The sequence below is a fragment of the Haplochromis burtoni genome, unplaced genomic scaffold, assembly GCF_018398535.1.
Source record: "Haplochromis burtoni strain Fernald_Lab_line unplaced genomic scaffold, NCSU_Asbu1 Contig_6, whole genome shotgun sequence".
Classification (NCBI taxonomy): Eukaryota; Metazoa; Chordata; class Actinopteri; order Cichliformes; family Cichlidae; genus Haplochromis; species Haplochromis burtoni.
This window is the reverse complement of record NW_024582367.1, coordinates 809,389-826,191: the sequence shown is the minus strand read 5'-3', so window position 1 is coordinate 826,191 and position 16,803 is coordinate 809,389. Positions and strand designations below refer to the sequence as shown.

The 16,803-nt window shown below is 40.8% G+C and overlaps 2 protein-coding genes and 1 long non-coding RNA gene across 5 annotated transcripts in view; 1 reads left to right on the top strand and 2 right to left on the bottom strand.

Moving 5' to 3' along the window:
- The first annotated feature begins 1,072 nt into the window (after positions 1-1,072).
- LOC102313195 lies at positions 1,073-7,634 on the top strand. The gene is made up of 6 exons (XM_042223182.1): positions 1,073-1,154; positions 1,231-1,439; positions 1,663-1,737; positions 3,133-3,237; positions 3,363-3,516; positions 7,022-7,634. The coding sequence occupies exons 2-6, from the start codon at positions 1,403-1,405 to the stop codon at positions 7,254-7,256; spliced, it is 606 nt and encodes a 201-aa protein (XP_042079116.1). The 5' UTR covers positions 1,073-1,154; positions 1,231-1,402; the 3' UTR covers positions 7,257-7,634.
- A 5,156-nt stretch (positions 7,635-12,790) lies between these two features.
- LOC121814937 lies at positions 12,791-15,886 on the bottom strand. 3 transcript variants are annotated; one of them, XR_006054656.1, is made up of 5 exons: positions 15,651-15,886; positions 15,434-15,491; positions 13,700-13,794; positions 13,533-13,591; positions 12,791-13,368 (listed from the first exon to the last, which is right to left on the bottom strand). It is a non-coding gene; the product is annotated as an uncharacterized LOC121814937 (long non-coding RNA). The 3 variants fall into 3 exon arrangements; XR_006054658.1 differs by having other exon boundaries at positions 12,791-13,591; positions 15,434-15,545; XR_006054655.1 differs by having other exon boundaries at positions 12,791-13,591.
- Positions 15,887-16,101: 215 nt separating this feature from the next.
- The window catches only part of LOC121814874 (uncharacterized protein K02A2.6-like), a 4,863-nt gene continuing 4,161 nt past the window's right edge, over positions 16,102-16,803 (bottom strand). The window contains exon 2 of the mRNA XM_042222820.1: positions 16,102-16,803. Coding sequence (XP_042078754.1) covers positions 16,102-16,803 — 702 coding nt within the window.

Genomic DNA, 16,803 nt, shown 5'->3' with positions numbered 1-16,803 from the left:
GGGGCCCCGGTAACCCTATCCCGGGCAGGGTAAACTGTTCCCTTGATGTTTTCCTCATAAGGGTCTACTGAGAAGTGTCTTATCTTTTCACTTTGAAGCTGGTTTTGTGCTCTCTGCAGAATCAACTTCACTTTATGTCCCCTGACCGTGGATCCATGGTGCAAACTCTTGGGAATAAGTCTGCTCTGTCTGCGTTTGAGGTTAAAGTGGGGGTGGTTTCCATAATCTGCTAGTTTTCTTGATTCCCTTTCATATCACAGCAGTTCAAGAATGTTCCTCCCAAAGTGCATGGTAATATGTCTGTATAGGTTCTCATTCATCCAGGTCATAGTAATCTAAGGAGTTTAGAAAGAAAGCAACTGGACTTCTTTAAATTCCTGGGAATCTCTGCCATTTGGTCTTAAAACTGAAGACACTTCAAAAAAAATGAGGGTTAAAACAATTTCAAGAAACTTAAGGAAGTTCAGTCACTTTTCTTCCCCAACTCCTTAGTTCACGCTCATTGATGTTTACTGAACACATCATCAAAAATCCAACTCTGACTCAAATGCAACAACCTGCTTGTTTAACAGTTAAACAAGCAGGTTGCTGCATTTGATGGTGCATTAATTAGAAAGCCTCTGTGATGCAGAGCAGCTGTAACTGTGAAGTGAATCTTCTGAAAAGTCTACCAATTAAAACCTTTTACAACATACACATTTTTCATGCTGGGTTATGTTGACTGGCTCGAGCAGAATGAGTGCAGAGTCCTCAACATTTTTTCTGGTGCGCCGACCTTTAGAAGCTAAACAAAGATTACTTTCTGACCCATTATTAATACAAAATTATCACCCAAGTTAATATTATTTTAGCAGCAGCCACCACAAGTTTGCCCTGTCTATCACATTGCAGCTGCTGTGGCTTCCACCCACAATTTGAAAACCACTGAACTAAACATGTTGATCAGTGAATTTCACTTTATAAGCTAATCTGCGCTTCCCTTTTTACTCATTTCTCAACATTCAGTGTCTAAAATTAGCTACTAAAATATATGCGGGGGTTTTACTCGGACACTCGCAAGGCTGAAATGGTTGCAGTCAAAGCTTTTTCTGACTGTGTAACAATTGAACTAACTTGTGATTTATTTTCTTCGGTAACCTCTTTCTCTAACTTTGGTAGGTTCGTCTTTGATCTGATCATGTTAAGTCATTGTCAGATCAGCATCTTCATCTGCTCGTTTTCCAACACTAGGCATGTTTAACAAGGATCTCTCAATGACACCGTGGCACAAATACACTCAGACGCATCTGCAGCAAGCTGAGATAAGGAGGGCTGGGTTTCCTTCTTCCTCTGAGCTCCAGGAGGGAAATTATAGCCTCTAAAGACACGTTGGGTCACAGACCTGCCTCGACTGCTGTCCACAATGATCCTCTACCTGCTCTTGCCTGCTTTTGTCCTCGGTATGTGTTTGCCTTCACTTGAGAGTTTTTCTTTAGATTTTGTGGACATTTCCTGCTTTTTGGATTTGCTTTAACATTTCCATGAATTGTTTTCCCCGTGTGTGGGGGCGTAATGAAGGAAACAGCAGAGGCAAATGAAAGTCAGAGTGAGAGCATTCCTTTTAAAAGTGGCCCGACTGGCATAGCTGATCGTAAGGAACATCTTTGAATTTGTTGTTTGCAGGTACTGTGACATCACAATCAGCCAACAGCACAGTGGGACAGCTCGATGAAGTTGTGAGGAACCAAACATTCAACAGTAAGTTCATTTCTTACTTCAAATACTTTGTACAACAGTGTCAAACACGGAAGTGGAGGCCAGAAATAGACCATCAAAAGCTCCATTTTGGTCTGGTGAATGGTTTACTCTTGTTTTTCATTAGAAAAATGCAACTGTTGCCTATAAATTGTAACATAAATCTGATGACAGTAGACCGTAACCTTTGAGGGGTTTTATAAACAGATTGCTCATAAAATGCAGCAACATAATTAAACAAGTAAGAAAACGTGCTGTCTGGCAAATTCATTACCTTATCAATATTTTTACACGCTTTTTGATGTTTGTAAACACTGATGATGTGTTTTGAGGACAGAGCGCACCTGACTGCAGAAAGTGACTGATCTCCAGTAGTGTATCTGAAAAGATGGCATCTATACAAACTAAATGCACACAAATGTTTTCATCCATACATTTATGCATTTAATGCTCTTGTCCAAGATGTCACATGTCACATCCAGGATATTTAATACAGATATTTACTGATTTATTTCTGTGTAACAGACCAACATACTGTATAAGACATGAGCTGTGATTAACACATCTAATTGCAAAACTGCAGAATATATTCATAATCGTTTAAATGCCACTAGGATTAAAAGAAACCTGTCCAACACAGCACATGTAATGACTGGATCCTGTGTTGGACAGGTTTGGATGCTTGAGTGATCACAAAAAGTGTGTTATAACTAGCTAGCCAAAGAGCAATTCAAAAAACCAGTTCATCCTGCTCAGAACAGGCTTACAAAGCTCCAGACCTGGGCCAGGTTTATGGGCTCAAACCAAACACTTGGTGGCCTTAGACCATGAGACAAAGCCAACCCAGCCTAACAGAGAGGCATGGGCCCACGATGCAGGAGGGGGCGATAGAGGTTTGGTGCACTGTACCTTGGATTGTCTAAATAATTGCAGAGCGTTTTGTTCCAGCCTTTTCAGTGGGAGAAACATTTCGCCACTCATCCAAGTGACTTCTTCAGTTACTGACAGGACTGCTTCGATACGGTGATTTTGATAAATGACATGCAACTGTCTTCATAATGGACAGAATAAACAAGTGATTAAGTCAGCCAGGAAGCCAGGAAATTGTCTGTTTGAGACACAGATCAAGGCAGTTGGGAACTATTTTTTCATAGACTTGGAAACATCTAGTTGTTTTGCAGCAGAGGGAATTACCCCCTTCTGAACATAAGGAAGAATGCAGATTTAAAGGAATTTTGTATTGTTGTAAGTCCACCAATTACATATCTGTTTCTAAACAGGACTTATTGATGCATAAATCAAATTTAAATGCAAAACATTTTCCACTTTGGATAAACAACCATTATGAATTCAAGGTGCAATAATACCTGTGAGTGAAACAAAATGTTTTGCCTGCAGGTACACTGAAACCAAAGAATGTGACATCCACATTTTACGAAGAGAAGAAGGCGGTTGAGGACAAACTGCAAAGTAACCAAGGTTCTGTTATCACAGAAGATGAAGGTAAGTTAATGATTATCAGCGCGTCTTATTTACGTGCTTTGCATATAGTGCAGATTAAACATGTTTTATACGTGTGTCCTCCTTTTAGTTCATATGTGTCAGAAAAATCTTTGATTACTTTGCAGAGAGTTTCCAGGATGAGGAAAATAAAATTACTGGGGAAAACTGTGATTGGGAGTTACTGCAATTGTTCAGTACCAGCTACTGTGGTGAACAATTTCACCAGGACATGTGGAATATCGGCAGAGATAACTGGTGTGTCCAGGAACGTTTCATCGGGTAACTGAATAAATATATCCACAAACCTCCATGTTTAACACACTGAATAATACTCGTTATGCATTTAAAAACTCAATATTCTGAAGGACAAAACAGCATGATTAGAATTATTGCTGAGAAATATGTAATCATCTTTTCTGGACTTCTTTGCATAAATTTTCAGTATTAAAGAAACATGACGTGACCTTTTAATCTTTATTCTTCAGAAAATCTTCAAAAAGCATAAAGATTCAGGGTAGTAGTGCTGTTTCACTAAAGTCTATGTCATAGACATGAAACTGGTGAAGTTTTGCTCCTGAAACTGTAAAATATTCCATAATTCTGGTCTATAGAGTGTTGAATAACAGGCTAATAAAATACTAGAATTTCACTCACAAAAGTTATAAATGTTTTGAACAGCCTCACATACGTCCAAATATTCAAATTTAAAGAGTCAATTCGATTAAAAATTCTTCAAAAGGCACCAAAAACATAAACTGGATGGAAATTTCACATATTTGAACGTGAGAGTTTCTGGGGATTGACTCACTTTTGGTGCCAGCCCCATGTGGCCACTCGAGGAACTGCAGTGGGATGCTGCCACAGATGGGCTCTATAGGGCCCCCTTTAATATTTATGGAATGTAATTATGGGAATAAGAAAACACATCAATACCCAGTAATTTTAATTAAAAAAAAATGTCCATACTTACATACAGAGCTTTAAAAGGAAATGGTAATGGACGGGTTGTTTTAAAGCGCTTTGCTACTCTGAGCACAAAACTTGCCTCTTTTATCCAAGCACCTTTTTCTATGCTCTTTCTGTTTAAGGCCATATCCACACTAAATAGTTTTCGTTTGAAAACGCATCTCTTTCTCTCCATTTTGACCTTCCGTCCACACTGCGATGGCGTTTTTGGTCAAGAAAAACTGAGATTTAAAATGCTCTCCAAAGTGGGTAAATTTAAAAAGACAGTTTTCGAGTCGCAGTGGGGACGAAAATGGAGCCTTTTGAAAACGATGAAGCATTTTAGTCATGTGATGCAGTCACGTGACCAATTCAACTAAGATGGTGGACAGCAGCTGTTTTGTTTGCTCTCAGTTTTGACAGCCCTATTAAAGATTAATATCAGTCTGTACATGCTCCAGATAGCTTTTCTTCAAATTCTTTAATTCTCACTTGGTTTCGGTACTTTGTACTCTTGTGTTACTTGCAGCGTTGTCAGTCCTTTTAAAAAATTTTGCGCTTTTTCTCGACATTTTGCCGCGACGTTTCAAAGCGCCGTAAAGTAAATAAACGGCAGACGGAAATGATGCAGGTCAAATCGTCTTTTTTCAGTCGTTTCAACTGAACTCTTCGGAAACGAGGGAAAAACTATGGTGTGGATGCTGAGCGTTTTTAGACGAAAACACATATATACTCAGATGGATGCATCAGAGAGCAACTTGGTTAGTATCGTTCCCAAGGGTATTTGGCATGCAGACTGGAACAGAGAGGGATCGAAGCGCCAACCTTCCGATTAGAACAAGCCTGAAGACTAGGTGAGGACAGAGGTGTTTTTACATGTACATTGTACATGTAATTCAACAATCATGAACTAATGAAAAATTAAAAATAATTGTCAGAGTGCAAAGTCAGTGTTAACAGTTTACATGCCAAATGTACCTTAGTATCAAATACTCCTGTCAGTGACATCAACAGTTGGCCTCAGCAGGCCATAACTGTCCACGTGCAGGAAGGAAAGCATGCAGAGAGTGTTTACCTCAAGCCCCATTTCTTCTGAAGTGGTCCATAGTTCCTGCAAGCTAACCTCTCGCTTATTTTCTTCATCTCTCACTTTACTCTGCAGCTTGTTCTTTCGTTCAGTTTCCAGTGGCAAAACATTTTTCCTTTCAACTTTATTTATACAGCGCCAAATCACAACAACAATTGGTGCTTCATATTCTAAGGTAGACCCTACAATAATACATGACACCAAATGAATAATTAAACAATATTTTTGTGATAAACTTTGATCAACTGATGTCATTTTCAGTTGACTCGACATACCGGACGAATGTCTGCAGTACCCCTTTTGACCTCTAACCAGAGGGGCGCTGTTTCATTTGTTAAATAGAACAAAATGAAACATGCATGCTAGTAGCAGTAGTAGTTTTTTAAGAAGTAAAAAATTCTTATAGTATATTTCTTTGTGTCCATTTGCAATGTATACATACATATATATATATATATGTATATGTATATATAATATATAAATTCCCCTCTCACCCCGGTATCCTTCAAGCTCGGGTCCTCTACCAGAGGCCTGGGAGCTTGAGGGTCCTGCACAGTATCTTAGCAGTTCCTAGGACTGCGCTCTTCTAGACAGAGATCTCCGATGTTGTTCCCGGGATCTGCTGGAGCCACTCGCCTAGCTTGGGAGTCACTGCAAAAAGTTTTTTGGCTTTGAATATCCAACCTTGGAATTTTCAGATCATCTGAAGGTTTACTCAAATGAAAGCATGTGGTTTAGAGAATGACTGTTCAATGAAGTGCTTAACAACTCCTGACATGTGACTTTTGTGAGCGTCATCTGAGTGTAAATTTTGATCTTAAAAGTCACTGGCTACTACAGTTTTTAAATATATGTACCTGACTGGATGTGGGATATGGAAATACTCAAATATAGTATTGTTTGCTTTGGTTCTTTACTGTAAAACAGTGATCATATCATCTAAATTACAAAGTAAGTAGGAAAGAAGTCAAAAAGCCCATTAGGTCGATAACAAGTCACAAAGGGAAATATTCACCATCCAAACAGGCATAAAGAGAACGAGTGCCTCTCCTGCCGAAGGGTTAAAATGAGCAGTGGTCTCTTCCTTCAGCCCACTCTCTCCTCTGTTTAATTTCAAACAGGAAGCAGTTTAACCACAACAGTTTTTTTCAAGGTTGATTTGCTGCTCAGTTTAAGTGCCTGGGGGTCCAGCTCAACAGTTTCATCTCATAATCTTAAAATCTATGTTTTTATAATTTCTTATGAAATATGCTGCCACCCCACACAAAAGCGTATCAAATTAAAAGTTATTGGTGTATGTTTGTGATAAAAACTAAGAGATTAAATGTTATGGGAGGTTTTTGGATGATGAAAGAAAATCGTCAGCTTTAAAGGAACTAAATCAACAGAAAAATTTAAAACTTTAGGGAACCAGAACTAGACAAACACATCATAGAGGGAGATCGCAACAAGGGACAGAAGGAAACTAAGGACGTATGTGAGATGTAAGAGTGGCTACACCCATATTTTATGTGCTGTTTTGTTTTTGTTTTTATATCTGACTCTGTTGAGGTTTCTAGTTTTTTACGTACTTTTGCTGCATTTAAGTCAAATTGTGACTGCAGGATCAATAAGACACTTTCAAACATTGCAAGTTTCATACTTTAACTGATGAAAAAACAAATACAAGTACATTAACACATTTGAGCAAATATTCTTCAGTATCAGAGGAGTTGTTTCACCCCATCATTAACTTTTCTCCATCTATTGCAGAGCTTACAGTGACCTAACACACTGCATGGAATCTCTGGCTAAAATGACCAGCTGTTTCTTCCCAAACCCTGATATTCAAGACTTCTTTATCGACATCCATTTGAAATTCTTCCAGAACTGCACCAATGAGAATGATCCGATGACTGAAGATGCCCCTCAGAAGGTGGTGATTGGCCTCACTCTCCTTTCTGTGAGCTTCATCCCCATCATGGTTTATCTGGTCGCTCGGAGTTAGACGTGCACTTGTTGTACACAAGAATTTACTCCAGAGGCTGATGTGTGTATTTTTTTTTAACAAGATTTAAGTCATACATTTAAATGTGGTTAAAAATGTGCTTTGTTAAGTCATCTTGTGTTTTTACGAGTATTGTAACACTTTCACTTTGCGTGGTAGACATCAGCAGCTATGCATAAGCACTTGAAAGACAATTTGGCTGAGATGTTATGAACATGATGTTTAAAAAACAATGATACAGCACTGAGTTTGCTATTTTGTTTCATTTTTGTCTAACTGACAAATATGCAACATATTTAATTGCATAGTTTGACTAGTTTGACTGTGTAATCTATATAGAGGGAAAATGTATATGCAAATAAACTATATTACCTAAAATAACATCATTTTTGTGTCTATATATAACATATGAGTCTGTGTTTTTTTCAGTGTAACTGGAAGAAAGACAGATTTTCCCCCCAAAATGTCACCCTAAGAATAATAATAACAAACAAAAAAGTATTTACGTGATACTTGTGTAGTTCTGCAAGAAGTTTTGTCATTTATCACAGACCAAAAAGTTTATTTATGGACACTTTTTAAAACCACTAAGGCCTCCAACTTCCGCCACTAACCACTCCTCAAAGCACATGACCATATCGTTCCACCAAATTGCGCTGGTCAACATATGTCACCCCCCTGCACCATCACAAGGTGGTGATTCATCAAGGCCTCCTCAGGAACTGGAAGGACCCACAAACCAGACTCAACAACGTGTTTTAAGTTGAACTGTATTGATCTTTATTGTGGCAAAGTGTTTTTAAGAAACTGGGAGCAGGCAGGCTGAGTGTGGATCACAGATGTTTAGGAAGTTCAGGTGGTGATGTGGAGTGGAGTTGTTCCCAAACTACAGCTAAATCTATGTGTGATCTTTGATTGTGAAGTCTTCAGACAGGTTGCTAACTGGGGCGACCTAAAGCCCCTTTTCCTTTTGAACCTACTCGGATCGACTTGCCGTGGATCAACACGACTCAACTCAGATCGACTGGTTTTCCATTAAAACCCAGTGTGCGTGTTTGCCATCATAGCAACGGGTCTGGGTGTGATGTGATTAATATGCAACATGAGTGCTACAACAATGGTGGACAGTGAGGCAAGAATATACCTGCTGCTTGGTCTGTGGCTTTTCGTCAGTCTCGGGGACCACAGTGGGGTTTTGCAACCATTTGCCCCATTGTTGGGTTTCAAAAATGGTGGTTTTAATTTTTGTGAATGAGACACTTTCATGACTCGTCAACTGGCTCGACCAGCAAATCGGTGGCATGCCGTGTGACAACTTCACATTTTACTACCTGCTTGGATCGCTTGGCACCCGGGACAAGCAGGTACTAAAACGTACCTGGTACCAGGTACTATGACCTAATGGAAAACCCTGAAAACCATGGCGAACCATGATGAGTCCAAGTAGGTACTAATGGAAAAGAGGCTTAAGAGTCTTACTTGTAGCCTGATGATTCAATATATCAATGGGTGAGGAAGGGCTGACCCAGAGAGAGACAGAGAAGAAGAGAGAGAGAAGGGAAAAGGGAAGAAGAAAACGAAAACCCAGACCCACTCGGTTCATAACACCTAGGATGAGTTGCTGGGGCATTTAGCATTTCTTGTTTATAGAACCCTATAAAAGGTTAAAGATGTGGTTTGCGTGCCCTAGGAATCATAAAGACACAAGAACAACCTTTCTTTAGCACGTTTTTTAAATTTAATCCAGGTCATCTCAAAGGAAAACCACAGTTTCTTTCTGCACACCTACAGCACCCAAAACCACACACCAAGCCAACCCTCCCTTTTCTGTTCACCTAAGAAAATCCCAACGAAAGTTTATGGTGAGTTCAGTGATACCATTGTGCCCAACAAAAGAAAGTTCAGCGGCCGAAAATTAACCAGTGGTCTGCCAGGGAACCGTTGCACCACCTGTCCTTACATTTGTAGCCTGATGACTTTGTATTTACTGTTTCTAGAACCTTATAAAAGGTTAAAGCAGCTGTTTAGATGCCCTTCTTAATGAGTGGACACTTTGTACATTCAATTACATTCTTCTGCTACTATGAAATACTGATGTCTTTGTCTTGCAACAACTTCTGGGGGGGACTCAAATAATGATGGTGTGATATTCTGGATTAGGCTCTTAAAAGGATCAGGACAGAAGGACGTGGATAGGTGCCTTTATTGAACAGCAGGACATCACACACTAACTTGTTGTTTCTTAGCGGTGCAGAAAACTACTCTTTTTTGTTGTTATATATTGGTCAACCAAGAACTAGCCCTGTAACAGGCACTTCTGTATTTTACCACTGGGGGGCAACAATTCACTCTATTACATTCCTCCCCTTTTAGATTTGTAATTGAAGTAAGCAACCCTTTAAAGAATGTATTTCACTGCCCCCACCAAAAAGAAATATTCTGTGGCCCTTACGAACAATGAACAAATGTAGCCATTACTTCCATTATTAACTCTTCACTTCTAAAAAAATTACCTGCAAAAAAATTCACCTGAAAAAATCACCTGAAAAAAATTCACCTGCAAAAAATTCACCTGAAAAAAATTCATCTGCAAAAAATTCACCTGAAAAAAATTCACCTGCAAAAATTCGCCTGCAAAAATTCAACTGCAAAAGTGATGAACTTTAATGACCCAAGCCAGAGCAATCAGCACCAGATCGAGTCGAGTGGCTCTCAGCCAATTAAATTACGCTGTTTGATCACATGACACCGTTAGCCAGCAGTGTGTCTCCTAAAAGAGAGCTGTTTAAAGGTGAGTGATTAAGTTTTTCTCCTAAATAGAGATCATTACAGAACGCCTAGTCCTACTTAAAATCCCATTTATTTTTTATTTTTTATCATCTACTCGAACTAAGGAAAACGTTTGACTAACTCAAAGACAATTTCCACGCCTCCCCTGCCTGACTGCAGAGGCAGTTTTGAATTTAGGAGCGCCAAGATGGCAGCGGCAAACCCTGGCGGCTCTCCGGTGAGTATATATATATTTTTATCTTCAAGTTTGTCTTTTGAAACCTTAATTTTATTTAAATCCGTTGCTCACGTATAAAGTACACAGACGGGGTCTTTGCTCAACTCGTCTGAGGCGTGTCTCACTAAGCGCTACATGCTAGCATCCTGCTAACCGAGCTACCCTTTACATGCTGTGCTTTAGAAAATAGGATACTCGTTAAAAAAATACTCCGCAGATATTGATAGATAGACGAACACTGCAAATATAATGTTGGAAACGAGAACGGCCTTTGGTGAAGGGGTAAAATACACCATGAATAAAGCCATAGAGTGAATGGCTGCCATGGTTGCAGAACAGCCTGATTTAATGACAAGAATGGGGAAGAGTGAGGTGAAGTGAACCACAGCCACAAAACACGGTCAGACAAGGCGGCAAAAGGGCAGTGATCTGTCCGTCAGTATGAAGTTGGTGTGTGCTTTGGTGAACAAAAACTCCAGACTGGTAGCAGGAAGATGGGAGACTCGTGTTTCACTGGAATAGTGGTGAATTAAAACATCCTTTGTTGGGGACATTTCGGTGTAAATGCATCCATACAGGCAAGACAGAGGCAGACTAGACAGTGAAGAAAACAAGGCAAACATTAGAAATATAAAAACGGAAATATAGGATGAGTCGGGGATGAGTTCCTGCCCCAAGTGGAGGAGTTCAAGTATCTCGGGGTCTTGTTCGCGAGTGATGGGAGAAGGGAGCCGGAGATCGACAGACGGATTGGGGCTGCAGCTGCAGTAATGCGGACGCTGCACCGGTCCGTCGTGGTGAAGAGGGAGCTGAGTGTAAAAGCGAAGCTCTCAATTTACCGGTCGATCTACGTCCCTACCCTCACCTATGGCCACGAGCTGTGGGTAGTGACCGAAAGAACGAGATCGCGGATACAAGCGGCAGAAATGAGCTTCCTCCGAAGGGTGGCTGGCCTCTCCCTTAGAGATAGGGTGAGAAGTTCGGCCATCCGGGAGGGGCTCAGAGTAGAGCAGCTGCTGCTCCACATCGAAAGGAGCCAGCTGAGGTGGTTCGGGCATCTGACAAGGATGCCCCCTGGGCGCCTCCTGGGTGAGGTGTTCCAGGCATGTCCCACCGGGAGGAGGCCCCGGGGCAGACCCAGGACACGCTGGAGAGATTATATCTCTCGGCTGGCCTGGGAACGCCTTGGTGTTCCCCCGGATAAGCTGGAGGAGGTGGCTGGGGAGAGGGAGGTCTGGGCCTCTTTGCTTAGGCTGCTGCCCCCGCGACCCGGCCTCGGATAAAGCGGATGAAGATGGATGGATGGAAATATAGGATTAATATAACATACAATTAGGGAAAATGTAAGGAACACAATGTAAATGATATTGTAAAGTCATTAAAACAGCATACTCTGATTAAAAGAAACATAATTGGGTAGGATATAATAATAATAATAATAATATATAATAAAAAAAAAACATGTACAAGATGGGTATGTATACTTGTAGCCAGAATTTAACAACTATAAAGTTGTAGCATGTCAGTACCTTACCCCATCCATTATATCCACACTTTCAGAAAAGGATATGGTCAATATCTTTACAAATACTATCTAAACTTAAACGGGATATTCCCTCTGCTTCTTCTGCTTCTCGTATACACCCTCAGGGTTTGTGATCAGCCAGCGGCTGATATGATCATTAATCCTGTAAAATAATATTCTTTCGGTTTATGAATCTGTTTGCATGGATTTCTTAATCCGTTTCCACTGTTAGCAGAAGTTGTGCATGCAGTTTTGGTGTGCTGCTCTCCAAGACTACAAGCTGCGTTAAAGTTGGAAGTAACTGGCCGATGTTCCACTGTTGAAGATCAGCTGTGCCCATTTGTTGCACATTGTGGGTATGGAGAAGTTGAGGCCCTTGCAGGCTACCCACAATTTCCCCAAACTGAGCGATTATACATCTTGCTTCCATATTTGTATCTTGTGTCACTAAAAATACATTTTATTTTAATTTTATACATTGATTAATGACCTGCAGAATCTCCTTATCATATTAAGTGATTCATAATTGTCACTTTATGCTTTCTCCATCTTGAAAGTGATGACATCCTTGCATTACATACTTTAGGTTCATTTTCTGCAGGCAGGTTTCTGACAGAACAGGCAGATTTAGAATATAACATGCAGCGTTCTATAGATGGACACATAAAGAAATGAAAAATTACATGTATGTGCTAACTTTCTAAACACTGTTACATTAATGATTAAGTAGATAAAACATTTAAAGACAAGAACTTTGTGTGTGTTTCAGGTACTGCACTCTCAAAGACTGAATGAACCAGCATTGCAGCCATGGGTCACTGTGAGCATCACAGGGAAGGTTGAAGCCGCCCACTGCAGCTGTAAGGCCGGAGTCACGGAGACCTGCACCCACGTCACTGCTCTTCTGTTTAATGTAGAAGCAACAGTGTTGATCTGTGGCACAAGGACTGTTACAGATGAACCTGCATACTGGGTTTTGCTGGGTAATGTGACCAAGATAGACTTCTCCTCTTCAGCTGCCCAAAAAAAGGCTCTTGATCAAAACATAAACAGACCATCTGTAGTGACAGGTAAAAGGAGCCGTCCTCAAAAAAGAAATCCCACCTGCTACTGTGGAGGAGTTGTCACTGCTATAATGCCATCATGTTTTATCTAGGGGTCTAGATTTATGCCTATAGTGCACTGCCATGTAAATAATTTGCATTTACTGAATGAGTATCACTGTTCAAAAATTGAATAAAGAAACAAACTAATTTTTGCCTTTTTTATTAAAACCACTTTATAGAACATCACATCAGTTACAATGTAGAATCCATGTCACTGGAGCATTTTGATTCAATAAACAGTAAAAAGGTGAGCTGTGAAGACCAAGGACAAGTGCAGTTCACAGGTTTTCTATCCAAGGAATCCCAGAAGATTGCATGGTGTCATTGCCCAGCAGTTGTTCGCAGGACATATGGACTCAACCTCAACAATCCCTCACACTGAGCAGCATGAAGTGACAGTGCAGAGGAAAAACTCCCCTTTAACAAGAAGAAACCTCCAGCAGAACCAGAACCCGGTTCAGTACCAGCAGCCATCTGGGTTTGGAGGAGAGAGACAGAGACACAGAACTACCAAAAGTATATTTTTTATGTGATTGACTGTTGTTGTAATTCAAGCCCTGAGTGTAGAGCAGGTAAGATATAAAGTTGCATCCTAAATTCCATGCTCATGCAGAGTGTTTAGTTTATGACTTTTTCACCTGGTCATTGAACAGATGGTCTTTTAGGGTTGACCAAGCTGGTACCTTGACTCTGTTCTCTGCAAGATGTTGCAAAAAACAAAATCATATGGAGACAATATTGGACACAAAATATATAACAATTTAGTTAAATGTAGCATTAACTCATAAGTCTTGCTAAAGTAAACCTTGTATTCTGATTCATCACAGCAGCAGTTCAGTTGGATGATGTCAGCAACTGCAGCAAGTGTCTTGCTGACTGAATAATTTCATCTTGCATAATCTGAAACAAACACATAAAGACAGAAACAATTTATAAATTAACGTTCGATAAAATCTAAGAATTAATCATTTATTAGATACCAATATGAATATGTCTACCATAAAACTTGTGTGGAGCGAAGTTACATTCAATCAAGATGGTCTGGCATGCTACAACTTTATAGTATTCTGGCTACAAGTATACATACCCATCTTGTACATGTTTTTTAACATTATTATCCTACCCAATTATGTGTTTCTTTTAATCAGAGTATGCTGTTTTAATGACTTTACAATATCATTTACATTGTGTTCCTTACATTTTCCCTAATTGTATGTTATATTAATCCTATATTTCCATCCATCCATCTTCATCCGCTTTATCCGAGGCCGGGTCGCGGGGGCAGCAGCCTAAGCAAAGAGGCCCAGACCTCCCTCTCCCCAGCCACCTCCTCCAGCTTATCCGGGGGAATACCAAGGCGTTCCCAGGCCAGCCGAGAGATATAATCTCTCCAGCGTGTCCTGGGTCTGCCCCGGGGCCTCCTCCCGGTGGGACATGCCTGGAACACCTCACCCAGGAGGCGCCCAGGGGGCATCCTTGTCAGATGCCCGAACCACCTCAGCTGGCTCCTTTCAATGTGGAGCAGCAGCTGCTCTACTCTGAGCCCCTCCCGGATGGCCGAACTTCTCACCCTATCTCTAAGGGAGAGGCCAGCCACCCTTCGGAGGAAGCTCATTTCTGCCGCTTGTATCCGCGATCTCGTTCTTTCGGTCACTACCCACAGCTCGTGGCCATAGGTGAGGGTAGGGACGTAGATCGACCGGTAAATTGAGAGCTTCGCTTTTACACTCAGCTCCCTCTTCACCACGACGGACCGGTGCAGCGTCCGCATTACTGCAGCTGCAGCCCCAATCCGTCTGTCGATCTCCGGCTCCCTTCTCCCATCACTCGCGAACAAGACCCCGAGATACTTGAACTCCTCCACTTGGGGCAGGAACTCATCCCCGACTCATCCTATATTTCCGTTTTTATATTTCTAATGTTTGCCTTGTTTTCTTCACTGTCTAGTCTGCCTCTGTCTTGCCTGTATGGATGCATTTACACCGAAATGTCCCCAACAAAGGATGTTTTAATTCACCACTATTCCAGTGAAACACGAGTCTCCCATCTTCCTGCTACCAGTCTGGAGTTTTTGTTCACCAAAGCACACACCAACTTCATACTGACGGACAGATCACTGCCCTTTTGCCGCCTTGTCTGACCGTGTTTTGTGGCTGTGGTTCACTTCACCTCACTCTTCCCCATTCTTGTCATTAAATCAGGCTGTTCTGCAACCATGGCAGCCATTCACTCTATGGCTTTATTCATGGTGTATTTTACCCCTTCACCAAAGGCCGTTCTCGTTTCCAACATTATATTTGCAGTGTTCGTCTATCTATCAATATCTGCGGAGTATTTTTTAACGAGTATCCTATTTTCTAAAGCACAGCATGTAAAGGGTAGCTCGGTTAGCAGGATGCTAGCATGTAGCGCTTAGTGAGACACGCCTCAGACGAGTTGAGCAAAGACCCCGTCTGTGTACTTTATACGTGAGCAACGGATTTAAATAAAATTAAGGTTTCAAAAGACAAACTTGAAGATAAAAAATATATATACTCACCGGAGAGCCGCCAGGGTTTGCCGCTGCCATCTTGGCGCTCCTAAATTCAAAACTGCCTCTGCAGACAGGCAGGGAGGCGTGGAAATTGTCTTTGAGTTAGTCAAACGTTTTCCTTAGTTCGAGTAGATGATAAAAAATAAAAAAAATAAATGGGATTTTAAGTAGGACTAGGCGTTCTGTAATGATCTCTATTTAGGAGAAAAACTTAATCACTCACCTTTAAACAGCTCTCTTTTAGGAGACACACTGCTGGCTAACGGTGTCATGTGATCAAACAGCGTAATTTAATTGGCTGAGAGCCACTCGACTCGATCTGGTGCTGATTGCTCTGGCTTGGGTCATTAAAGTTCATCACTTTTGCAGTTGAATTTTTGCAGGCGAATTTTTGCAGGTGAATTTTTTTCAGGTGAATTTTTGCAGGTGAATTTTTTTCAGGTGAATTTTTGCAGGTGAATTTTTGCAGGTGAATTTTTGCAGGTGAATTTTTGCAGGTGAATTTTTTCAGGATTTTGCAGGTGAATTTTTTTCAGGTGAATTTTTTCAGGTGAATTTTTTGCAGGTGAATTTTTTGCAGGTGAATATTTTTGCAGGGAAATTTGGAGGATAAAAATTCAGTGTCATAAATTCAATGTCTAAAAATATTGAATTCTGATGATAATATGTAGTTTTCAGCTTCTTAGTGCATAAGGAACTGGGCGAGCTTTACAGAAAATTGGTGTGGTGTTTGGTTTAGTGTGGATTCTAGCTTTAAATCCCTTTATGCAGCCTTGGTCATCCGAAAACACTGCCTGATGGCGCTGAATCACTTCTAGTACTCCTGGCTTTGCTTCTTTCTGCACCAGTACCTTGTGTACTGTGAAAATCTGTTTCCAGTTCAGCTGTAGTTTCTTTAACCAGTTTCGTCCAATCAGAGCTGGTCTGTCTCCCTGAACAACGATCAGTGGTAGGGTGATGTTTTGAGTCCCATACTGTACTGGTAACATAATATATCCACGCACAGCAATGTGTTGGCCTGAGTAGGACTTGAGCTTTAGCCCACTGGCTGGTTTTATAGGGAAATGAGTGAGATGCATCTGATAATACTTGTCTGATACTACCGACACTGCTGATCCTGTATCCAGCAGCATGGTGGTGTTCTTGCTCCCAAGCGCAACATCCACTGTGTATCCCTTCTCACTGGAGGTGATGGAGTACATTGAATAAACTCCAAAAAGTTCAGCTTCATCATTCCTACTTGAGCATTCATCCTCAGTTTCCAAATACTGAGTTTGCTGACTGAATTTTTTATTCCTGCAAGCACGTGCAATGTGTCCTATTTTTGCACAAACATGACACTTTTCACTCTTAAATTTGCACTCACGTGCTGAATG

Bases quoted from the DNA above. Each gene is read 5' to 3' on its own strand.
- LOC102313195 (XM_042223182.1), top strand. From the start codon at position 1,403: ATGATCCTCTACCTGCTCTTGCCTGCTTTTGTCCTCG. The intron at 3,238-3,362 runs GTAAGTTAATGA...ATTACTTTGCAG, and splicing joins TGTTATCACAGAAGATGAAG to AGAGTTTCCAGGATGAGGAA. The intron at 3,517-7,021 runs GTAACTGAATAA...CATCTATTGCAG, and splicing joins GTCCAGGAACGTTTCATCGG to AGCTTACAGTGACCTAACAC.